We start from the raw sequence: 27,016 nt of genomic DNA on the forward strand, positions 1-27,016 counted from the left end.
CAATGTCTAGGAAGCTTTGAAAGGGGCAAATAATGAAGAATGGAAAAAAGCAATGAAGACAGAATTCTCATCTTTAGTTCGTAATAACACATTTGTAGAAGTAGAACTACCCAGGGGGCACAAACCGCTCAAGACAACCAGAAACATTTAAGGCATGCCTAGTGGTAAAAGGATGCACCCAAGTTCAAGGTGTTGATTATCATGAAACCTTTGCATCTGTGGTCAAGCATGCATCCATTAGACATATCTTGTACATGGCAGCTCTAGAGGACCTGGAGACCGACCATGTTGACATCAGTACTGCTTATCTCTATGGAGACTTAAATGAAGAAATTCAAGTCATTCCACCAGAAAATTTTCAATTCCTGGAAAAGTACGTGGGCTGGAGAAAGCTGTTTATGGACTCAATCAGGCTGGTAGGAATTGGAATAAAAAAAATGATGAGGTGATAAGAAAACTTACATCAAACAGTTCAAACAATGATCCACGTATCCATTTTTACACAAATGGCACCAAAGTAGTCATCATAGCCTTACATGTCGATGATAAGATTATTATCTTCAATTGACAGAAGTATTTTGGACCATTTTAAAGGTTCTCTGAAGAGAATTGATTGAGATAAAAGGTTTAGGACAGATAAGTCAATGCCTAGACATGGAAACAACACCCACATGATTTGGATCTTGGAGAAGTCCTATGCAAAAAAATGTCTGGAGAAATTTTGAATGAGTGAAGCCATGCTGGTGTTAACTGTTGTGTTGGCAGAAGAGCCAACACCATGTTACTAGTGGAGGCCGAAATGCACGCGTTTTAGCTCATGCAGGCTGGCGTGAGGAGGGAAGGACTATACTGACGTGAGGTCTGGAACATGACAAGGAATTAGAATACAGAAAGCGGACGTAATTAGTTTGATACTTAACTTTAATCCATTATTTTTTTTACGTGTGGCGAGGGCCTCCCGTCGGGTAGACCGTTCGCCTGGTGCAAGTCTTTCGATTTGACGCCACTTCGGCGACTTGCGCGTCAATGGGGATGAAATGATGATGATTATGAACGTCGCTCTTGACGGTACATGAATCACTATGTTGTCTGTTCAGAATTCATTCTAATTATTGAATATGGCGCTTTGCTACGTTAGCAAATGACGTAGCTGAAGGCCATGCTAAACTATCGTCTCTGCAAATGAGAGCGTATGTAGGTAGTGAACCATCGCTAGCAAAGTGTTCTGTACAACTGGGGCGAGTGCTAGGGAGTCTCTCTAGACTAGACCTGCCGTATGGCGGCGCTATGTCTGCAATCACTGATAGTGGCGACAGACAGGTCCGACATATACCAACGGACCACGGCTGATTTAAAGGCTACCACCTAGCAAGTGTGGTGTCTGGCGGTGACACCACATCAACATCGCTTTAAATTGATTTGGACTTTGAAGCAGTAAAATCAGGTGATATTAAGGTACCATATCGAAAAACAACAGGAAGTCTTTTATATCCATCTCAAATCTCCACACCTGATACGTGTTTCGCTGTAAATCCCCTTATCAGATATAATCATTGCTTTAAAGAGATCCATTGGTTGACAGTAAAAGGATTGTTTAGATGTTTAAAGGGGACCGTGGACTACAAGCTAGAATTTTCTAGATGGAGAAATAATGGCCGTCAGTGATGCAGAGTGTGAAAATAAAATCAATGACAGACACGCTCTAAGGCTAGTTCATGCACAAAATTGCAAAACTCTTTAATTTCGTGATCTAGTAGAAAACAAAAAACTATTGCACTTTCTACTTCTGAAGCTTAATATATGCCCTTGGTGTCAACTGTTCAAGATTTACTGTGGTTAAGACAACTTATGTTTGAGGGAGATCCAAGTAGTGTCATAAAGTAATTTACAGTATATTGTGATGATAAAGGAGCCATTCAGTCAGCCAATAATCTAACGACAAACTCTAGATCCAAGCATATAGATATAAAAGTATCATTTCATAAGAAGGCATGTTGAGTCAGGTGTTATTAACATTGAACATATGCCTTTTGAAGAAATGTTAGATGATGCTCCACAAAACCACTTAGCAATGCCAGACATGAAACATGTGTAAGAAACTGTGGCCTTGTGAACTAAGTGAAGGACTGAGTGTACGTTTAGACTTCATGCTGTGTGTTGATGTACGTTTAAGGGGACATGTTAAAATATGTTAATTGATACCGACAGTTTTTTTTTTTGTTTACTTCGTTGTGTTACAATTGCTTGGTGGTTATTATGTGATCTGGGGTGTGTAATTCTTATGTCCATACTGATTAATTAATAAAACATTGTTTCAGAAAACTTTTCACGTGTATATTAAAAGATGCTCAACAGTTTCATGTGGGTACTTTCTCTTGGTGTACAGCTTTCAATTTTTCAAGAATGTTCACTGCAAAACCTTTTGGTATTTTGTGCGTAATCTGGAGTGTATTTTCAAAACCACACTGCTGATACAATCGAGCTGAGCCACACGAAAATATTATTGTTATTTGTATACAAAATTAAATTTGCATGGGACCCTCAGAGCGCAGGGATTCCTGACATTTGTCGTTTTTTTATTTATTTAAAATCGCAATACTCTGTCCAAAAGATGGCAACAGATTTATTTGTTTCAATTGGCTGACCGCTATTTCTGTAACTTTCTCACCTCAAAACGATAACATTCTCTTATTTGAGATGTGATACATTCTCGTTGATATGTACTTTTAACTAAATGTGGGTTGAATTCAGGAGTTATAGTGGAGGTATGTAGTTGAAAGAATGTTACAGTTTCCAAAAGTTCGTCAACATCATCTTGTCATTGGAGCTGATGTATTTGGCGATACAACACTGCAAATTCGGTGTTTCTCTTCGAATAAATTGCATCACTTGTCTGAGGCTTTTGAGTTCAAAACTTTCTGACAGCAATGAGGTGGCTGCATTCACTGCCCACCCCCACAGGGCCCGTGTAGTAACCACATGCCCATTGTTTCTAGTCTTAACTGCCCTCTAGTGTGGCGTAACAACGCACCTGTGGTGCAAACTTGTGCGAATGATAAATCAGTACCAAACACTAATGACAGTTTCTGATAACCGAAACAAAGACCGTTGTTTTTTAATGTCAAACAAAACAGGGTTCCACCTCTTACTTAAATGATATCCTTATCTCTCTTTATGATATTGTCAGATTTCAATAGCTTCTTTCACTACACAGTCCCTATAATGAAATGCAGGGGCAACCACTTGTGTCTCATCATGCAACATTTTGTGTCCTTCAGTATGACAACCACAGATATTTCTGACTGAAATAAGCATTGGTGGTGATGGTGCTCCACACATCAATTCTGGACTGTACAAATCATTTGTCCAATATAAGCTTTCTCACAATGGCAGGGCTTCCTCAAACCCAAATCATCCTTCAATGAACCAGAAGAGCTGTAGTCTTAGCTGGCAGATTGAATACACCTTTAATACCAAATCTCTTTAACATTATTCCTATTTTTGAAGATAAGCTTCCCACGAAAGGTAGGAATGCAACTGATTTGCTTGAATCTTCTGTTGGTTCCCATGAAGGTCCAATCTGCAGAGCATGACGGATCTGATTGTCGGTATAACCGTTCTGCTTGAACACAGCTTCTAGATGACCCAGTTCTTGTGTCAAACTACCTGCATTATATCTGGCTTAAGCTCCTTTTAGCAATGTATGTACGACACCATGTTTTGGTACGATGGATGACAACTTGATGCAAGAAGATATTGGTCCATATGCATGGGCTCACGATAAACAGTGTGTCCTAATGTCCCATTGTAGACCAAGACTCCTAGATTCGGAAATTTTCCATCCTTTTTAACTTCCATTGTGAACTTAATATTGGGATGCAGACAGTTAAAATGATGTAGTAAATGATCCAGAGCTTTCCCCCCATGTGAGCATACCATAAATGTATCTTCAAAAACAAGTTGGTTTTAAGAATGACGTCTTCAGTGTCATGTTCTCAAACTCTTCCATAAACAAACTGGTGACTATGGGTGGTAATGGACTCTCCATAGCCACTCCATCAGTACGTTCAAAGCATTTGTCCTTAAATAAAAAATACGTTGAAATCAACACATGGCGATAAAGTTTAGTTGTTTGTTCATTCAGTTTTTCACCAATTAACTGCAAAGAATTTTCACGAGGAACACTTGTAGAAAGAGACAACATCAAAACTAACGAACACATAATTTGGGACTTGAGGCTACAAATGCTTAATAAAACCAGAGAATTACAAATATGATGTTTACATGTTCCAGCATGAGGACTGAGAAAGAATGCTAAATACTTGGCCAAGTTGTAAGTAGGAGCACCCAAATGGCTAAAAATAGGCCAAAGAGGAACCTCTTGCTTTTGTACCGTCAGATAATTAACTCTTCTTCAAAAGTGAAAGTGTCTTGCATTTTATACATTCAATTGGATTGTTCTGTAATCTTCGGTATGCTAAGTCAGCAAGTGAAAGATCCATTTTACCCACATAATGATCCCACGAAAAAAAAAAGAAGTGTTACACTGCCCTTGTCCACAGGTAGAACTACTAAATCCTGGTCTTCTCTGATGGATTAGATCATGGCTCTTTACAGTGAGATGTTACTTCGCGGGGGGTGGCACCCGTCACAATGTATGCGAGACCTCTTGCTTAAATTTATCAGCTAAATTGTTGGGAAACCTGGACACTACTTGTTCAACTGTGGAAGTGAATTTTGTAATGGGAACATTCCTGGATATAGGGGCAAAATGTATTCCCTTTTCCAATACTGCCAATGTAGCATCGTCCAGTTGTCTGGTTGGGAGATTAATAACAACATGTTGACAGGTATCATCATCCCTTATTGTAGACTGAGAAGAAAGCCTTGAAACTTCAAAGACTGCTTGCTGATGGTGTTTGCTTAGACCCAGTCTGACATTGCACAGGTCGAACTGCGAACCCAATCTCAGGATGCAGCAGGCGGCAATGTGTTCCAAACGCAGATAAAATAAATATTTGGATATGATATCCAGTTGTCTGCATGTATAACGAATGTGCTCCCTCACTAAGGCAAAACCAGCATGCTTCTTACTTTTGTAGGCCATTTCTGTGCCAATAAACAATTCTGGCAAATTTAGGTATTATACCTTCATTCTGGTATCTTCGCAACAGAGTGTGTTCAGCAACTTCTCCTTCTTCTTATGAAGTTTATCAAACTTCCTTAAAAGTTCAAATATCACCTTCCCACAGAGGGAAGATATCTTCAATTACTATGCTGGGAAAGGTTACGGAGCCACATCAAGAGCCTCTAGGGGGATTAAATTTTGGTGAGTTCTACAACCCTATAAATGATGAAAAGTCAGTGGAATGTTTGGTTCAGTGATGATTATGGAGGGACATAGGGCCCTTGAAAAACCCTCGTGGCTCAAAATGACCCACGGGGTGCTTCTAGTGTAAAAGATTTCAGAGGATCCAAACTTTTAGTGCCAGTTATAGCAACCTACTGTAAATATCTGGGATCTGTTGATATACTTCTGATCACCTGACTTTTCTGAATCTATTGATAGCTGTATTAATGAGCAAGAGTCCTTAATTAAAAATTACCAAAATAACTAAATTTTAATACACAAGATAGATCCCATGGTCATAAATCCAGGGCTTCTATTGCACAGGCATGAAGTAATAATGCATACTTTAACAGAAGCTACCCAGGAGAAATAATACACAAACCAAATACAATGACAAACCAATAGCTAATAAAAGATGAACTGTCTGACCTATAGAATTTGTAAACTAGTATAAATTAATGAAGTTCACTAATATCCTGCTTTGGATAAGGCACAGAAAATTCCTTTACTATTTAAAGACTCTATTATGTGGTCAGTGAAACTGTACATTGCTGTCTCAATGGAACAGCATTTTTGAAATCCAAACTGTGATTTACTATGTATTTCACAACTGCTAAGATGACTAACCACTCCTGAGTACATTACTTTCTCGGCTGTTTTTGAAAATCCTGTAAGCAAGGATGCTGGCCAGTAATTATTAATGTCTGTGGTGTCCCCCTTTTTATAGAGAGGCTTGACAATGCCATACTTCAACCTGTATGAGAAAATACCTTGATCTAGTGATGCATTACGTATATGAAGCAGAATATCAGCTGTAACTGCTCCACATTGTTTTAATATCTCATTAGAGATATGAATATTCCAACAGAACATTTATTTTTCAAAGATTTAATGATTTTCGTTATTTCACATGAGGTTGTTAGGCAAAAAGTAATCTGACTAAGACTTCTCAAAACTGACTCTTCCATATACTGCTGGGGTTTTTCTTTTGATTAATTCTCACCAATCTTTTCACCTACACTTAAAGAAACGGTTGTTAAATACATTAACTGTTTGTGTACTGTTGGTTAAGAGGGTCTCCTCCTTTTTAATAGTAATAATACCTACCCCAGTGGTTACTTTTCCTGTCTCCCTTCTAACAACATTCCATATTGAATTGATTCTATTGCTCGAGATGTTAATTTCATCTCTAACATACGTATTTCTTGATTTTCTGACAACTTTTCTCAGTATGTTACAATAATTTTTATAGTGTAAAATTGCTTCTGGGTCTTCACTAATTCTTGGTGCATCACACAGTTTCCTTTTTCTTTCTGAAGACACTTTAATACCTTTATTAATCCAAGGTTTCTTTGAAAACTGTTTGGAGTTACATTTAGTAATTCTTTTTCGGGCAAGAACATTCAAAAAGTGTTATAAATTTATGAAGAAATATGTTGCATTGATCATCAGCATATGGCTCATTATATACATCTCCCCAATTAACATTTATTAAACCTTACTGGGTTGAGCACTTTTAGTTATTGGTTTCTGAACTGTACACCCTGCTACGTTTTGTAAGTTAATCAATTGTGCATCATGATCTGATAATCCATTTATTACAGGGAAAGGATATGTTAGTTTTACAATCTCTTGCTGTACAAACACATTATCTATTTAGAGTGCTACTGTCTTGAGCTATATGTTCAGGGAAATTGATCACTGATTCTAAGTTATATGTCAATAAGACTTCTAGTTCATTTTTCCTATCAGAATTGCTTAGAAAATTTACACTGAAATCACCACAGATTAATAACTTCTTTTTGTTTGACAGACTACATAATAGGGAGTAGAATGTTTTATGAATAACTCCCGATCTCCTAATGGGAACCTGTACACTGTTGCTAATATCAACACTACATTCACTAGCTGTAGTTCACATGCACAAATTTCAAAGTGCTGATCGACATAAAATTTTCTCACTTCTACAGTCTTGTATTTATACCCTTGTTTTGTGTCAATGGCAACTCCTTCTTCATCCATGCTAGATCTACAAGTGTAAGACGCTATAAATTATAACAGTTTATACTGACACTGTCCATTCCCACAGTTACACGGTGTTCAGACAGACAGAGTATATCAATCTCATTCTTATTTTTGAGATCATCTAAACACACTAAAAGCACATCTACTTTAGAAGAAAAAAAAAAAAAAAAGCTGGTCATTGTAAGTTTATATGAAGAATATATTACTCTAGAAAGAAAAGACTGAAAACTTTGCCATATCTTAACATGGTGTTAACATATTCTTGTTAAAAACTTTTGATTTATAGGTATTAATGACTGACTTTCAGTAGTTAATCTACAATACATAAATACATTTTGGGGATGTTTGTAACTTTTTTTAATTCAAAATTTTTGGTTTTCTAACACTATATATTGGATTATGCAGCTATTATTATCAATAATTATTTTTACAATTAATTGAGGAGTGAAGGAACATAGCAAGGCAGAATAGTTACACTTTCTCTGACATAATTTCTACCATAAATACTGTTTCTGTATCTAATCCATATACTTGTACATTATTATCTACTGAAATGTCATAATGTTTTTGACTTCGTTAAACTAAAAGCTCTAGATTTAGTCCCTATTAATAACTGCTTGAAGCTGGAACAATATTCCTCGTTCTAAATGCTTATTTTCTTCTGGGTACAGAAGAAGATTGTGTTGTCTTTCAAAATTTTGTAGTTTAGGAAATATTACTATTCAAAAACCAAGTGTGTGGATTATGAGGCGCCGGTAGAACTTTGTACGCCATTCTTTTTAACTCCCTATGTACAGTCAATGAACTAATGGTCTGTTGGTAGCACTTAAGAATATGTGAGTGATTCCATCCAATAATTACATTACATGTGATTTTTTGCAACCACCCTCTACAATGCTTGATGGTCCCTGTTTGTCAGGACATAAGGTCCACCTGGTCTTTGTTCAGCTGTGGTTGTTCCTTTATGTTTACACTTTACAATTATAACCAACAGTTGACTTGGACAGCTTTAGAAGGGTTGAAATGTACCTCAGGGACCTGCTACTCAGGTAACATTGAATGACTAGTCCATGTTCAAAGTTGCTGAGCTCTCCTGACTGACCCACTATGCTGCTACTGCTTCTCTACAGACAGCTTAATTTTTCCTCCTCCTTTTATTCAGGCGCAACCATTTGTCATGGCATCTAGCACTCAATTCTGCATTATGTATGGTGTCTGGGTATTTTTGATCTGATAATGTGTGTATTCGTATAAAAATATTGGCAGGATTTATTAAAAAAAACTGAAAGATATTTACACACCCAAAAATCTGCTCAGAAAGTAGGACAATACAAGAGGCTTTTAAATAATACCTAGGCAATAATTAAAGAAGAATAACTTAATCCATAAATGCATACAAGTGCTGCTTTAGTTCCTGTTCTATATATCCAATAAATATACATACTCAGACAACAATTTAATATTTTCAAATTACTTTTAGAAATATTCCTATGTGCATTTCAAATAGGTATTGTGAACAATGTATAGGTAGCAGCAGTTAAACAGCCAATCAGTTATGTTCTGAAGTTTGTCACTTAAATGTCACTCAAGACATTGCAAAGTCACTATTGAAATCAACTTATTGTCAGTATTCAGTAACTATTAAGCTGTGCTCCTCAAATCTGTGTAAGTTAATGACCAGATTTTGTGAAACTATTCAAGCTTATCATCATGTGTTTGGTTGAGAAAATAAATGTACAATCACTGCAATTTAAATTTCTGAAGAGACAACTTAACCACTGAAAATTTTTTACTACATGTATCACTTAATCATCAATCAAGGCAGTGGGGACATCAGATGAAACACTAAGTTTGGTAACCTTATAAGCTGTCACAATGAAGCATGACAACTGTAGACACTGCTGAAGAGTTTAGACAGACATGCTGATCTCTTTGATGATGCATTTACACAATTTATTACTAGAAAAGTGTTACTTATTAACAATGATAACAACTACATTACTTCTTTCAGATGTCAGAGTTCTCACACCAGGAGTAGATGAAATTGATCTCAATATATTTCTGAAGGAGCCTGTAAATTGCTAAGGAGGAAGGTGCAATACTGACAGACTCTGCAGCTCGTTGCAGTCATTGTTGTATTACTAAACTGATGACTCTGCACTTAAGTCACCTAGCTTCCTTGAAAACTGAAACTATTTATTTCATTTATTATTCATGTACCACACTCTATGTGAATATTTTTACACGAGAGGTAGAATGACTGTGCTGATATAAAAGTATGGGAGTGATTACTTTATTTCAATAATCTTATTTTTTGTTGATACCGTATGTGTAATCTTCATCTGTGTCAGCTTAAACTGCATTGTGCTGAGCTGTATTCATAAATATTTCTTTGTTTTGGTCTCTATGTGACTAGATTAATGCTATTTCAGAGAAAAGAGGCTATTTGTTTAAATAACTTTATGAGGTGTGATCTGAACCATAGTCACAAGCAGTAATAATGCTCATTAGTTAATTCAGGAGGAGGTTTGTTGAAATGACAACAGTGCACAATTAGACAAGTGCAGTTTGAGATTGCACCTCCTTAATCTAGTCCAGCTGCTCACAAGATTCATTAACTACAACTGTGGCAGACATTAATCTCTCTCTCTCTCTCTCTCTCTCTCTCTCTCTCTCTCTCTCTCTCTCTCTCTCTCTCTCTCTCTGTTTTTCACACACACACACACACACACACACACACACACACACACAAAAGCACAAGCACACATTACAGAATAAGGATACAAGTAACACACAATGTCATGAGGGTTTGCTATAGAACATTATAATTATATTGTTGCTTACAGAACTGGTCCAAGCCATTTGTGGGTACTATTACTATATCTGAATAAATCAAGAGTTAGCTTATCAATACTTAAACTGTCACAGAAATTCTCCAAAACTCCATTGAAAAAGGCTGAAAAACTATAGTGAACAAATTTTCAGAGAGGAGACAAGGAACATATATCCATAAATACTCGATGAAGAATATGGTAAACTTAGATATATTCAAGTCTGCACAGCAGGAATTCATCTTAAACTGGTACACAATGGCCTTCTGGCAGACTATATGGTGACTTTCAGAGTAGGAATGAAGAGGCAGATAGTACATAAACTATTTTTTGTCTCTTCTTGCTCATCCACAAATAGTGTACTCAGCCTTTTTAATAAAATATATGTAAACATATGGACTCTTGTTTAGGTATTCATATAATATTATAATGACACTTTACAGATTTGGCCATTTTCATTAACACTTCAATAGATTGTAGGCAAAACTTATTCTATGATGAATGTGGGAGAGGGTTTCCTCTTGGTGCTTGAGGAAAGAACACAACAAAAATATCCTTACATGTGTCATCAGCAGTTCCAAGTCACTAGATTTTCATGTAGATGATAGGTGACACTGCGTCTGGAGGATGAATAACAGGAAATAGCTTTTAAGTGCATTATAATAGAGTCAGTTCTAAATCTCCATTGAAATCAGAAACATCAAGTCTTACAACTGATGCTACAATATCCTGTTTGTTAAACCTTGGTTTACTTGCCGTCTTGCTCCTTTGCTTTCGCATGCATAATCTTTTATTTTTCCCTTTCCTTCTTCTATTACTTTTATTTTTCTGGGCCTTTTTTCCCGAGTTAATGTTTATTTTCCTTTTTTGATTTATGGTTGCTTGCTGAGACACACAGTGAGGTTGTGGATCGGTAGAGCCTCTGTTCTCTGGACTACTCCTAATTTCTTGAGACATAATAGGTTCTTGTATATGCAGCATCTCTCTTAATGTCATCATTTCCATTTGATTTGATGCAGAGGTGCTCACTTCTGTCAAAGAACATTCTTCACATTGCAGTAAATGAGAGTTAATGCAACAAATGCTATCTGCTGAATTAGCCGGTGGTGCCCATAAACCTGTGGATGAAATATCTTGCTCTTCATTGTAATCGCAAATACTGGTTTCACAAAACTTACATCCACTTTGTTGAGCTGATAATTTTCTGCAATGTTCACAACAGTTACAACTACTTTGTTCAACTGATAAGTTTCTGCAATGTTCACCTTCAAGTACATTAGAAACATGATGGTCTTCATCTGGGATGCAAGACGAGTATTGTGAATCAGATTTAACAATTTTGTATGCACAATAAACTTCTTTGCTTTCATGATTTCCTCTAAATGCACTAAATTCAACTACATTGGCTCCCAGGTCACCAGCAGAGGGAAGTGGGATGTCTTCAGTGCATTCAATAACGACTGTATTGAATATTTTGGAAGAACTTTGTGTGACAGACATGTGTTCTATGAATCTGTCTTGCTGAGGAAGCAAATCACAATCATCAAGAATTTCATTACTAGTTTCAGAATATACACTTGGTATTTCATTAAATGCTGATAGTTTTATGTTTTTGCAGGAATTAGTGTAAACAGTATCATTACACATTGGAATAAACTCAGAACTACTGGGAGAAAGGCAGTCAGTAGTTCTGTTTGTTAGTTTGTTATGAGGATAGTTGATAACATCAAAAAGTGGCTGTTCTTTCTGATAGTTACATGATTTATCTGTTGTCTTACCACATACAACCGATGGACCTGCATCTGATAGATTTTCATTCCCACTTGGGCCAGATGTATCAAAAGCTTTTAGTAACCTTTCACGATATTGTTGATTATTATAGATCTCTTGATTATCAGTAGCAGAGGACTGCAACCCAGAGTTTAACAGATCATATCCACTGGTACTTGATATGTTATTTATTCTACCATTTGTGTACAATTTACACACAGATGATATATTTTCATCTTCAGTGGTACTAGCTAGTGAGGACCGTTTATAAATTTGCACATGTTTTTCAGAACTTTGTTGAGCATTAACAGAGACTGAGTCAACATGTTTTTCAGAACTTTGTTGAGCATTAACAGAGACTGAGTCAATGCTGCTCGATGTACGTAAGTCAAAATTTGACACGCGATGAGCATTGTTGTACAGACTATTTTCTGATTCATCATTCTTCAGTGAGGTGAATACATCTAAGCCATTTTCCTCACCAGACTTAGATTCTGCATTCAAGTCAGTAATTCTCCAACTCTTTCCACAATGCTGATCACCAGTCAGTTGTTGAATATTGTCAGATCTGGAACAGGAATCTGATATATTATCACCACTATCATGTTGTGAATCAGTTTCATGTAATTCAGAGATATTTTCATCTTTTCTAAGTGCAGGGGACGATGTGTTTAAATTTCCTTCACTCTTTTCAGAGCTATGCTGGTCAAGTGAACATTCTTTGTTGTTGGTAACTGAATGGCACGAATCAGTATTTGGTGACAAATCAGAAGAATGTATAGTATAAAGAATTGTGGCAGGGTCATTACCAGCTGAATGTAACTTTGGAACAAGTTTCTCACAAACATTAGAAGTTTCAGATTTGGGATCTGGAACAGTTTTCATCCAAACTTGTATTTTCTCAATAGCTGAAATCTCTGGTAATGACTTCTTCATATCTTGACTATGACTTGAGTGTGAACTAGGAGAATAAAATGATTTACTGCAAGAGGAATGAGCTGACTTCACGTGGTCGAATGCTGAAGATGAAACACAAGTTTCTGAAATGTCATCTGTGTTGGATGAAAGAGTTTTGAAAGATGGTGCCTTGTTTTCTTTCAGTTCACTGGATTCCTGAAACTCTGTGTCTGATAACATGGCATCAAACTCTTCAAACCCTTCTGCAGAGAGCATTGACTTATTGGTGGAAAGGTAAATACTTTCAATGTCATCAAATTCTAAACCGCTTGATGTTTTCAACATCTGATGTAGCTCATCTGTAGGAGTATTACAACTGAATGTCTTGTCTTGTGATATGTTGCTTCCTGGAACATAAAACAAAACACAGCTATGATTTCTGATGTTTAAAATTTTACTAAAAATGTGCTTTTCATAACTGTGTTTCTATTGCACATTTCACAGTGATGAACTATGGAATGGGCTGTGATATTGCCTTATTAGAAGATATAATTAAGGTACATGGAGCAAATGTAATAGCAATGAAATCAAACAACTTCTTATTCATGCAAATTAATCTTAAGCAACTAACACAAGACCATAACCCACATCTGAGCAAGGGAAGAAGGGGGAATTCATTTAATTTTTCTCCTTCCTCCAAACTGATACGTATGTGAGTGGTGGCCAAAATGTGACAACATACTGAAAATTGTATTTTTTAAAAAATATTTTCAAAATGTTATTGGTGCCAGATGAGAACTTTATAACAACAGGCTGACTGAAGGTGTCTCCACATACACATTACCAGCTTACATCCAACATATAGACCTATGTCATCCTTTCACAAAGTTCAGTATATTCTTCTGAATTAGTTTGTATGAAGGATATTTCTCTTAAATCTGGCACATTTGAATTCTGTAGGTAGAGGCAGTTAAACAATGTCCTGAATTTAGATGAGAACAATTACAGTGTAGTGTTGCATTATTACTGTGTTACCAGGTGTACAACTGAAATGAAGATGATGTACGGTATTTTCCTTTGTGCTAGAAGTACTGCAGGTGGTAGGAGGAGTTACATAACAGTGCAAACTTGAAATACCAAAAACGAAAAAGAAACATGAGAAAAAGTCACTGTCAATCTTTAATATTAACTGCCTTAAATAGAGAACATTATTTTCATACTAACTGCCTTATATTTTCTTAAAAAATAAAATATGGTTACAGCAAAGGTCAGGCTCTGTACATAATAAAACAACATATTATATTCACTTGTCAAAAAGAACACAAGGAAAAGTTATGCTACAATAAATCAGAGAATGTTGAGATTTTTTTATCATTAATGTGTGCAGTAGTGAGTGTGTGTGTGTGTGTGTGTGTGTGTGTGTGTGTGAGAGAGAGAGAGAGAGAGAGAGAGAGAGAGAGAGAGAGAGAGAGAGAGAGAGAGAGAGAGAGGTACTCTGCTTCTTCCTCTCAGTTTCACGAGTTTTCGTGTGCTGTTTATCCAAAATCCACACATTGAGCGGAGCATTAGCCTTGCCACTTTATAGGCGGAACTATTGCTAACTTTACCTGCCTAATGTTTAATAGAGACAAGTTAACGGAGCTTCGAATTTTGAATCTGAAATGCATCAGGCGCTAGGGAAGAAATATTATTTGCATTAAATTCTATAGTTTTATGCATGTTAACAAAAGAAATATATGTATTTTTGTTTTTAACTGTGGTTATATAATTTCAGCGACAATATTTTCATTACTTCACTTTAAGTTTTTTGCATTTAGGGAAGCCTGGAATGTCAAAGTGGAACACGAACTATAGGCAACCCTCTACACCTGTTTTCACATTATCTGTTTCAATAGTTTACAGGCCCCTATTGCACAGTTGGACTAAAGATGAGTATGAGACTGATTCTAGATTTGTATTTCCGTTCAACAAATGAAATGTCCAAAAGATATACAAAGAGGTCTACATCTGAGAACATGAGTGACTAGACTAGGATAAAAGAAAACTAGCCAAACTAACCCCACTGGTGACACTGATAGACCATGGATCTGTGAAAACAGCCGGTGGGGGATCAACAACAACTTGGCTGATAGAGAGATTTAGATGAAGAGGAGATAAAGGAGGCATGGCAAGTGAAATAAACATATCATAAGTGTGGTGAACTAATAGTGGAAGTCATTGTTAATACTACTTTAAACACTATTAGTAGAAGGAAGATAATGCATCACTGTAGCTGTCACCTGCACTAAGTGCAGTGGAAACAGAAGATCTGCAGCATTGTGGCACCTGGATCTGCATGAAGCTGTGTGCTGTCACCATTACAGCCTAATAGTATGATCCACTTTTACTGTGTGCTTCATTTCTCTGTGTGGTGAGTCTATTTTATGCTTCATAATGTTTGAAGTTTGCAGCATAAGTGTGCAGATAAATTTGGTTGCTCAACAAAGAACATCAATCTCTTATTTCCCATGGTCAGACACATGAGTTTGCATGTTTGGTGTGGGAATATGAATCATGAACAAAATGTAGAACAATGTACCTGCAGCAGGCAGGCCTTGAGGATTGAACCTCGGCCCCAGGCACGACTATTCAGGCGCGCTGACAAACGCAATTCTGTTGGATGTGAATGGTAGGGCACAGCTTTGCTACCTCTGCATTGCAACACTCAGCAGCTGCTTGGTCAGGATGGTGACACAGCAATACAATGATCTGTAGTTGAAGCCAGGTGAGCCGACCAAGCGGAAGACCATGGAACTGCCCAGGTTGATGAACATGCAGCCACAGGCTCGAGACGGTGGGAGGGAGGGGGGGAGGTGGCACAACAATGTCGCATGTCCTAAGCACAGAAACTGGAAGACGTCACTTCTTGCCTCTGACAATGACACAGTGTCAGACTACAAGCTGCGGAGGGCCTGTGTGGTCAGGCTGCAGCTGAAGATTCAACATAAAATGACACTGCGTCACAAGTATGGTACCAGCTGGCAAAGGCTAAGTGCTGCAGCAGAACCTAGCTGTGCCAATGCTAATTGGCTGGCCTCCAGGGGTATAAATATGGCAGTCCGGTGACAGACCTATGGAAGGAATACCTCTGCTGTATTCTTCTGCTGATGAATCCTCTGGCAAACACAGAATCTTCCCGAAGAGATGACCAATGTACAGGACAGCTGTAGCAACACAGAGGGAGGTTGAAGCATGGAAGCACTTGCTGCTGCTGAGCTGCTGTGTCGGCAAGTCACTGACTGCAGCTGTCTGTGGTGGCAGATACCCTAGCTATGGCACGGGCCACTACACTGGCCCAAGTCCTCATACTACTACCTCTGTTGAAGGTAGCAGAAAGAACTGCACATGCTCTGAAGATCATAAAAACACTGTTGTGAAAGCTTGTAAGGAAAAATACTGTCCTGAATAGGAATGGCTGGTTCATCTAAGCTATAGACACTTGGTGAAAAGAGGAAGACAAAACTAGTAATGAGCTTTGACTCATTCCAACAAGTTGCTATTCGTCACTTCATATATGGGCATTACGAGAGGGGGGAGGGGGATAATTTCATTCATACAAAAACTATTCATGAAGCAGAATTATTTAGTGGCAGCAAGACTTCTGTGTTAAAAGTTGTCAGAGACCTCTGTTTCAGGTATTAAAAAATAAAGGATGCAAAATTATAATGGAGAGAAGTGAAATCCTTGTGTGGCATTGTATGATTTTAAAAGACAAGGTACCATCTGAAGGCACTGTGTGACTCGATGTGAAGTGGATAAATGCCAGTCATTAAAGCATGAAAGACTGGAGAGACAAAAGTACACATGTGGAAGTATTGTTGTTCCTGTGGGACTGGAAACAATTATTATTTTGTCTCATATGCTGCAACTTCCTTTTATGTCTCTGGTTTACAAATTGAGAAAAGCTAGCAGTTGCCAGGAGGAGGTAAGTCACACTAGTTTTATGAAGCGGTTCAGTGGCCGGCTATTGAGAGAGTTAAGTCATTTGTCTGTCACTGTAATGTACACTGAAGCACCAAAGACACTGGTATAGGCATGCATATTCAAATACAATGATATGTAAACGGATAGAATATGACGCTGTGGTCAGTAACGCCTATATAAGGCAACAACAGTTTGGCACAGTTGTTAGATTGGTTACTGCTGTTGCAATGGCATGTTATCAAGATTTAAATGAGTTTGAACATGGTGTTATAGTCGGCGTATGAGAAATGGAAGGCAGCATCTCTGAGGCAGCAATGAAGTGGGGATTTACATTTCACGAGTGTACCGTGAATATCAGGAATCTGGTAAAACACCAAATCTCCGACATTGCTATGGCTGGAAAAAGATCCTGCAAAAAAGGGGCCAACAACTGAAGCGAATTGTTCACCACGACAGAACTGCAACCCCTTGGCAAATTGCTGCAGATTTCAATGCTGGGGCATCAACTAGTCTCAGTGTGCAAACCATTCAATGAAACATCATCGATATGGGATTTTGGAGCCAAAGGCCCACTTGTGTATCCTCGATAACTGCACAACACAAAGCTTTACACCTCGCCTGGGCCCATCATCGCCAACACTGGACTGTTCATGTCTGGAAACACGTTGCCTGGTCGGACGAATCTCATTTCAAATTGTATCGAGCGGATGGATGTTTACAAGTATGGAGACAATCTCATGAGCCCATGGCCCTGCATGTCAGCAGGGGACTGTTCAAGCTGGTGGAGGCTCTATAATGGTGTGGGGCATGTGCAGTTGGAATGATATGTCTAGATACAACTCTGACAGGTGACACACGTGCAAGCATCCTGTCTGATCATTTGTGCATTCCGATGGACTTGAGCAATTCCAGCAGGACAATGCAACACCCCATATGTCCAGATTGCTATGTAGTGGATCACTCTTCTGAATTTAACCCTTTGACTGCTTTGGACGTGTTAACTCATCAAATCTCGCTGTTCCCCTGGTGCGCCTGATGTGTTTAAGCGCGGTCCTTGGGTTATCCCTACAGCACTAAGGACATGTTGATGCATACTGTGCCGCCAGCCTTTTCACTGCTAGAGACAAGAATTTAGGCACGCTGAGTCACGGCTACGTGAGCGCGACAGTCATGTAAATACGAAGAGCTGTCCTACCGCCCTGCTCTTCTAGCAGCTGTTCAGTGATCTGACTGTATAGTTTGAGAGTGCTGTGTTCCTCTTTGCAGAGCTGTGTTTTTGTCAATTTTCTTGTTTTGTAGGGAGATATTATCACATCACTGTGGTTGCACAGACAGAGAGATCCTGGATATGCTCACTAGGAGTGACTGTGAGTATGAATTATCTGATGCTGCTAGCAGTGATGAGTTTTCAACAGAATCTCGAAGCTGTAGTCCACAGCCTTTTACATCAGAGGGGAGAGCAAGAATTACAGTCAGCAATTCCTCAGAATCAAAAAGTGACAGTGAAATGTTTTTGAAAAGAGCGAGCTTAAGTGACACATTTGACTGGAAAGAAACTTATTTCCAGCCGTTAAACCATTACTTTGATGACTCGAGTTCAGAACACAAATGTCAACTAGATACTAACCCAAGCATTCGTTCATTCTTTGTGATATTTTTGTCTGAAGACAAAACATGTATAGTTTTTTATTTGTACACCAGAGAAAATACTACAGAATCTGTGAATTCTCAACTGACAGTGTGGAAAGACACTGGATTTGAGGAAATGTATTGTTTTGTTGCTGTCTGCCTCCTAATGGTGCAAGTTAAGAAGTTAAAATTGAGTGATTATTGGTCCAGAGATACACTTTTGATCACACCAGTTTTCAATGAAATTATGCCGCCAGACCTTTTTTGTCTACTTCCGAGAATACTACACTTCAATGACAACTTCTGCGAGTACTGGAGGTGACAGTCTATTTGAAATTAAGACGATTGTTGACAAAATTCATAAGACATTTCGTAATTCATTTCCTCTACATCACAAGTTTTGTATAGATGAAAGTCTCTGGCTGTTCGAAGGACAATGATCTTTTAAGCACTTTCTTCCAACCAAGCAAAATAGATTTGGAATAAAGACATTTGTACTGTGTGACTGTCAGAGTGGGTATATTTTGGATTTTATTGTATATACAGGCACAACGACAGAAATTGGGTTCCACAATTTAGGGAAAAATGGTGACTCTTATAGAATATCACTGCGTTTCAAATATGGTCCCATATGTCAATAACTGATACTCCAGTGTGGACCTGTTCCTCTGGCATCACAACCATGGAACAGCCACATGTCGCACTGTTCGTAAGAATAGTCGCAACATGCAAAAACTGCAGAAGAAATTAAAAAGAGGAGATACAGAGTTTAAGTCCACTGACAAGATCCTTGCTATCAAGTGGTGTGATAAGAGAGAGATGTGCATGTTGACCACAAGCTAAACAACACAAATGGTTGAAAAAGAGACGACAGACAGAAATACTGGCAAAAATATAAAGAAACCGCAAGGAACTGTAGATTACAGTTCGACTACGGCTGCAGTTGACCTTTGTCAAATGTTACTGAGCGCAGTGAGATCAGTGCGTAAGACTGTGAGTACAAGAAATATTTTTTTAACATTCTGGATTTGTGCATTCTAAATGTTCATGCCCTCCACCAGTTGGTAACAGGCTGAAAAATGGCACTCGCAGAGTTTCACCTTTCTCTCTTAAGAGAGATCGTAGAAAAAGAACGGAAGAAAGCTGGTAGGGGAAGGTGCTATGATGGCAAGAATCCTCTGTGGTTCACAGGGAGACATTTTCCGGCTGTTATTGTGAGTGAACATTCGCAGAAAAGTACAGTAATGTGCAGATGCGTGGTTTGCATGAAACAGAAAGTTCGCTGGGAAACTAGACACCAGTGCAAAACTTGCAACGTTCCATCATGTGTTGTACCCTACTTTGAGACTTATCATACAAAGAAGCATTACTAATCACTGGGAACTAAATCTGAGAAAATTTATTGACACTTCTGAAAGAATTACTAAAAAAAGGGCAAAAAATGTAAAAAATAAAATATAAATCTATTTTTTACTTCGCCAGTAAGTACGGGAAATAGATGCAACAGGTGTAAAATTATGCAACAAGTGTAAAATTATTCAAACAATGGCTGACTTCTTCATATGTAGCAGTTTTCTGGCAAATGAATGGACTTGGTGACTGAAATGGCGCAATATCTGTACTGTGGCATATGTAATTACACCAAGTACAGTGTGCCAGTATAACCCATATATTGATATATTTATGATACATTTCAATTATTAACGCATAACATTATCCTCAATAGTACAAATATAGATCACATTTGGTCTACTTGTATAAAACCTGTCTTCCATAACTGATTTCAAACGCCTTTGATCAACAAGAAATAACATGCTGAATTTAAAAGCCTGTTCTCAGTGCAGTTTTTCTTGCTGCTTTGACTCTGTTGTTAGCCAATATTTGAAATTAAAACTCACTGTTCTGGGGCGGGTGGGAGGCTTAAAATTCGATTGTTTGAATGAGACAGGCTTTAAAGCATTAATAGAAAATTGTATTTGTAAAAGAAGTATTGAATATACCCCACTAAATTTCATTTTCATCATGTGTTCACTCTATTATATATGCAAATCCGAATTTTACATTGTTTTCAGTCCCAACTTTCATTACAATTATACAGCTTGGAATGTTTTGTAGAACATAGTTTTTTTTAGCAAAATCAGAATGAAAATAACGAATTATTGACATTTTTACAAAATCTTCAATTTTCCGCTTAATTCATTCAGTATTGGAAAGTACTACGCAAATGAAACTTTATATTTGAGAACCATGTGTTGTTTGGTTACCACACAGCAAGTTTAACATTCATCGTAGGATTAGTCCAGGAGATGCAAGAAGCCAAACTTCCAAATTTTTTCAGGCACCTACTTTTTCAGTCGATTTTACCTACCATTTTCTGGCCCAATATGGCTTGTAAAGTCAGTAGTGAGCCAGTGGGTGTGTTGGACCTTCCATCGAGCTACAGACCCCCTTGAAGATGTCCTCCGCAGACGAGGACAAAACGTTGGGAATTGACACAGAATTCATCAACCGACACTGGCATAATGGCCCAGATAATTATAATGGATACAACAGTCTTACCTTAATTTCACATTTTTTTTTTTTATAGAAGGAATGCGCTTTTAGTGAACCCTTTCTACTTTTGTGTGAAAAACATAACTATCTTAGTCACTCGTCGGTACCAGGCACAAAGGCATCCAAAGATGACTAGCGCTGGTCGTGATATTTTCCTACCCTTCCCCCCTCCCACCACCCTTTGACATGTAGGCGCTGTGCAAATTGTTTTCGCATTCCTCGTTCCGTGCCTTCTTCCCGTAACCAAACGGTATGACACTTGTGTTGCTCTTAAAGTTTGTAAATAAATATTGAGTTAATCCACTGTATTGTCAAGCATTAATGGATTTCTGGTGAGATCTAAACACTCAGGAGAAAGTGGTGAAAAAATATTTAACGACTGACGGATTTTTCTGATGGAAACTCTTACAGATATTATCTTGTTGTGTTGTGCTTTTGTGTCGCAGTTGATTTGCCTATGGACGTTTTCCTTTTATAATGGTAGCCATGCTAAAATTGAGCCTTGTGTGCTATGAATGTGACAACAACTTGTCCATAGAGTTCGTAAGGTTTTGTGTCGTTCCCAATGATTACGAACCAATTCCACTTAATCAGAGTGGTGCTGCAACAGGTGAATTGCATATCCTCACATCCACCAACAAAATTAAAGCGTTTCACAGAAAACTGCAAAAGAAAAGCTTTTCAAGGTAACTTGGAAATGTTCCTGTTGGTAAGGAGCATATGCATAAATGAAGTACTTCCAATAGTAGTAGATCATTAAATAAGTTTAGAAGTGAAACTGAGTTCATATTTTCCATCCCTTACCACTGAACAGTACAATTGGATGAAATCTATTCAGGGAAACCTCAGTGATTTCCGCTTAACATTAACAGAAGAAGGAGAACTGACAGCTATATCTACTCTTTGTGGACTGATGCTTAAGCATTAAGGAGTTGTCTCTTGCAGCCCTTTGGATAGCTATAAAAGAAGAACATGTGTCGATATCTAAAAAGGGTTTGAACATTTTACTTCAACTTTCGATGTCATATTTATGAGAATTAGGATTTTCTTCCCATGTAAAAAAAGAGGAACTCTTCAATGTATTGATGAGGAAATGAGAGTTGTCTTTCAAATATATCTCCAAGCATTGAAGAAATAATGAGGACACATGAGGCTCATGTTTCTCAAACACTAGAAACAGTAGACATAAGGTATGTTTCATTTGTATTGCATTATTACTTTTCTCTATTATTTGAATTAATTCTTAGTTTTATTGCATTATTTCATTTCAATATGTTTCACTTAATAGTTTCTCTTGCCTTTCATCCTGGCAGGGTAGGAGGCAACACAGCACTCGGCCATCGCATTTGGGCGACAATCCTGCTTCATGAGTCTCTCAAAATTTATATACAAAAATTATTTGTTCATATTGTGATAATGTATGTTTTTTTATCAATATAAGTTGTATTTTCTGTAATCTGTATGCAAAATTCAAAATATGTATACAATGTGACCACAATTATCTGCAGCCTTTTAAATGTGTCTGAAGCTCAAAAAGTTTGAGAATCACTGTCTTATATTATTGGTAACAGTGCTGCCAATTACAAAACAATACTGCAATATGTCTACTTTTAATTACGCTTCTGAGGTTTTCATTTGACTCCTTCTCATACTTACAGATGCATGTAAGAATAAAAACAAAAAATTGTAATTACATTTCAATTAATAACATGAAAAAGAACAAAGTCAAAGAATACAAAATTATGATGAGCAAGGTATATGTCTGTAACTATGAACTGGATCATCAGGAGGAGGAGGAGGGGGGGGGGGGGGGGGGGGGCACGAAATTTAGCAGATCAAATAATTGGCAAACAAACATGTACTCTTAGAGAAAGTTGAGATAGAAAAAGCCTGAGTTACAAAATTAATGTGCTGAATTCAAATATCACGGAACATGATAACTTTGATTGTGATTAATTTTTGGAATACATTTTTGGAAAAACTAAGATGTTTATGGAGAAGAGGAGAATAAAAACTTTTAATTGAGTTATATAACTTTATACAAAATTATTTTCTCACTGCAAATTTACCTCCATACATTTCCTCTGATTCTTAAATTATGGATACTTGATTATAAAAATTATTTTCAAGTAAAATAGACTATTGTTATCAGTAACTGAGAAATTAAACTATCAACAATAAAATTTTATTAATTCCTGTTTGAATAAGAAAGTAGCAAATCTTATAACTGTGCCTTTAATAAAATGCAATCAATCAAAGAAAATAATATAATAATGTCAGAATTGGTACAATACCAGCTTGGTCCATTACATTGAGGAGGACACCATGTGATTGTTATTCAGTTCACTCATATTGTCAAAGCTCTGTAAAACCTGTAAACTGTATCAATCGGTAAAGGATTGCAAATCACAGCCATGAGTCTCCTGAGAAAGGTGGAACTATCAGTTCACAATTCACAACTCGTTTATGCAGACAACACAATACTAATTTTAGGTTAACAGTGAGTCATTAAGCAGAGGCCCAAATCAACTGTGCAGCAGCAAGAAAATTTTACATCACAGAAGTGAATGTTCACAGGTTGCATCAGATGAAGCTTAAATTAAAGAATGCCAGTTCCAATGGCCAAACTTTTGGGGGACTAAACAGGGGAAAGTTTCATAAATTTATTGTAGCAAGTCTCTCAGTACATGCAAATGAAACACAATGAAAGCGTCCTGTTTACTCAAGAAATTATCTGAATGAAAGAGCTGGAATTAAAGGAGAATTTCCAACTGCATGCATCATGGAATTCAAAGCAAGTACTGGCTGTTATGAGAGGACTATGAATAGGACGGTGCTTACCTTTTGATACAGGACAATGGGGCTTACCTTTAGATAGCAAGAAAATGGATGGAAGACTAATCACCTGATGTTAGAGGGGTGAATGTTGTTGGGAACAGAATGCCAGGTTCTTTGCATAATAGAGAGAAGATGTTAGTGCTAGATTCTTTCAGTGGGTCACTTCACCAAGGAAGTCAAGGATTTGATATCAAAGAACACCGCACACCAGGTAATAATTAATGGTAGCATGATTTCACAGCTTCAAGTAATGGATGTTTTTTGTGAAGAGACCTTTTAAGGCTCACTTGTTCAAGTTAGATGAGTTGTTTCTTCAAGGAGACTGGGCCCTCACTCCAGGAGGAAAGCTGAAGAAACCTTTAATATCTATGTTAGGCCCATGGATTCTTACTGCCTGGGGAAAAATCTATACTGAATCTATAATAAAATAAGTCAAGAACTGTTGCTCATCCAATGCTGTGAATGACAATATGGGAGGAGTCAAAGGAAGGATGAAATGGCAGCAGGCTTACAAAGGAGGTTGGTACTAGTTGCTGTTGTTGTTAAAAATACAAGTACTATGAAATATTTGTTAAGATAATAAGCAAAAAGGGAAGTGAAGATAGAAATTAATGTAAACCATTTCTTTTCCTTTATTTTATTTCTCCTTGTATTACCAAAATGATGACAAATGGCATAAGCTTAGAACAGGTGTATAATGGTAACTTCGTTATGCAGCTACTTTATATAAATAAAACTATTTGCAATTATGATTAGTCAAAATATGTTAAAAATAAAAAGTTATCAAAGACCCCCTTTTTTAATAAAAAACGAAAAAATCTTATAGTCACGTAGAAACAGCATGTTACCTTATTTTCAAATATGTAAAAATTCTGTCAATATCCAAACTCTATCATCTGGTGAGCAAGATGTATGAGACAGGCGAAATACCCTCAGACTTCAAGAAAAATATAATAATTCCAATCCCAAAGAAAGCAGGTGTTGACAGATGTGAAAATTACTGAACTATCAGTTTAATAAGTCACAGCTGCAAAATACTAACGCGAATTCTTTACAGATCAATGGAAAAACTGCTAGAAGTCGACCTCGGGGAAGATCACTTTGGATTCCATAGAAATGTTGCAACACGTGAGGCAATACTGACCTTACGCCTTATCTTAGAAGAAACATTAAGTAAAGGCAAACCTACATTTCTAGCATTTGCAGACTTAGAGAAAGATTTTGACAATGTTGACTGGAATACTCTCTTTCAATTTCTAAAGGTGGCGGGGGTAAAATACAGGGAGCAAAAGGCTATTTACAATTTGTACGGAAACCAGGTGGCAGTTATAAGAGTCGAGTGGCATGGAAGGGAAGCAGTGGTTGGGAAGGGAGTGAGACAGGGTTGTAGCCTCTCCCCGATGTTATTCAATGTGTATACTGAGCAAGCAGTAAAGGAAACAAAAGATAAATTCGGATTAGGTATTAAAATCCATGGAGAAAAAATAAAAACTTTGAGGTTCACCTATGACATTGTAATTCTGTCAGAAACAGCAAAGGACTTGGAAGAGCAGCTGAACAGAATGGACAGTGTCTTGAAAGGAGGGTATAAGATGAACATCAACAAAAGTAAAATGAGGATCATGGAATGTAATCGAATTAAGTCGGGTGATGCTGAGGGAATTAGATTAGGAAATGAGGCACTCAAAGTAGTAAAGGAGTTTTGCTATTTGGGGAGCAAAATAACAGATGATGGTCGAAGTAGAGAGGATATAAAATGTAGACTGGCAATGGGAAGGAAAGCGTTTCTGAAGAAGAGAAATTTGTTAACATCGAGCATAGAAAGCAACCAAAAAATTGTCCTCATCATCTTTTGATAAGTATTAACCAAATATTGGTTGACATTGTCAAAGGTGTCTGTTATTTTTAGCTTACTATGTGAAAATGGGAGAGAGGGAGGGAGCGGGTAGGGGGGTGGGGGGGCTTGGAAGCCCTCTAATTTCTTTTTAGTACAGTTGGTGGCTAGACAAAATGGTTATCACAAGTGACCACTACAGGACACTAATCTATGTAGCAACAAGTTCAGATGTAAATTAATACCACAATAGTGCAAACATCAGGAAACATGTTGTTAGAGATGAGACAGTCCTTGACACTTATAGACTCAAAATTATTATGACAGTGTCATTTCTAAAATGTTAAAATTCTTATTATCACAATGTAACTAATGCCATTAACTCAGTCACATCAATAATTCTGTAATTCTTACACAATCTTTTTAGCTAATAAGACATTTTGCAAATATATCTGGGCTCCCAAATTCTATGATAATTAGAAGTATTCTTGTTCACTAAAAGTTTTCCAGCCACCCAGTGATTGTTGTTCACTTGGCAATAGCCTTTGCATAAACTGGGTAATGAACAATCTAATTAGAAAGATGTCCTGGCAGAACCACAAGCGCCAAAACGAAGATGCGGAACGCAAGAGCAGAGAATGCGGTGAGGAAATGGTGGCCAATAGTGCACGGAACCGGAATGCTCCACGCCAAGAGCAATATGTGGAAGAAGCAAATATAATCAACACTCCTGCCAGTCTCGGCCATGCAGATTGGCACCGGATTGCAGTCATTAGTTATCAGTGACGCATGTCAACTTACCTGAACAGTTCACATATCAAAGACAGAATTATACTGCTTGTTGCCCTCGTTTGGGACTACTACTTGTAAATCTCCGAAGTTAGGTACTGTCAATCTGCTTTCTAGAAATAAAAAATAATATTATTTGTTTCCATTATTGTATAGTATTCTGAGAATGCAGCATCCCGTAGGCACCCTATTAGATGTAATTAACAGTGTCAAATGCTCTATGGAAAATTCATCATCGATAGCTTATCACTAGTAATGCCATTCTAATCCTATTCTAGTCAATATGAGTTATTAAATCTGAATTTTATATTACACACAGAATTTTTTTTGTACTAGACTAGACTCCTGTCCAGCAACTATTGTCCCTGTTTACTAACCACAAAATATGTTAAATGTAAAATTTTTTCAGCTTTAGCAAGATGTTTAAATTTGAAATAACAAGATAAATGAATAAGTTTTTCTTCACACAATTTGAACCCGACACCTATCACCATTGTTTTCGAGCCATAAATGGACATTAAATATTGATTTCTTTTA

At 37.3% G+C, this 27,016-nt stretch overlaps 1 protein-coding gene and 1 long non-coding RNA gene across 2 annotated transcripts in view; one reads left to right on the plus strand and one right to left on the minus strand.

The window, feature by feature from the left end:
* Positions 1-1,216: 1,216 nt before the first annotated feature.
* On the plus strand, positions 1,217-22,792 carry LOC126278142 (uncharacterized). The gene is made up of 3 exons (XR_007550656.1): positions 1,217-1,455; positions 13,078-13,167; positions 22,332-22,792. It is a non-coding gene; the product is annotated as an uncharacterized LOC126278142 (long non-coding RNA).
* Positions 10,598-27,016, minus strand: part of LOC126278140 (uncharacterized) — a 62,321-nt gene continuing 45,902 nt past the window's right edge. Inside the window, exon 3 of the mRNA XM_049978031.1 lies at positions 10,598-13,280. Coding sequence (XP_049833988.1) covers positions 10,864-13,280 — 2,417 coding nt within the window. The 3' untranslated portion in view covers positions 10,598-10,863. The remainder of the gene's footprint in view (positions 13,281-27,016) is intronic.

This window comes from Schistocerca gregaria, chromosome 6 (assembly GCF_023897955.1).
Source record: "Schistocerca gregaria isolate iqSchGreg1 chromosome 6, iqSchGreg1.2, whole genome shotgun sequence".
In the NCBI taxonomy this organism is placed as follows: domain Eukaryota; kingdom Metazoa; phylum Arthropoda; class Insecta; order Orthoptera; family Acrididae; genus Schistocerca; species Schistocerca gregaria.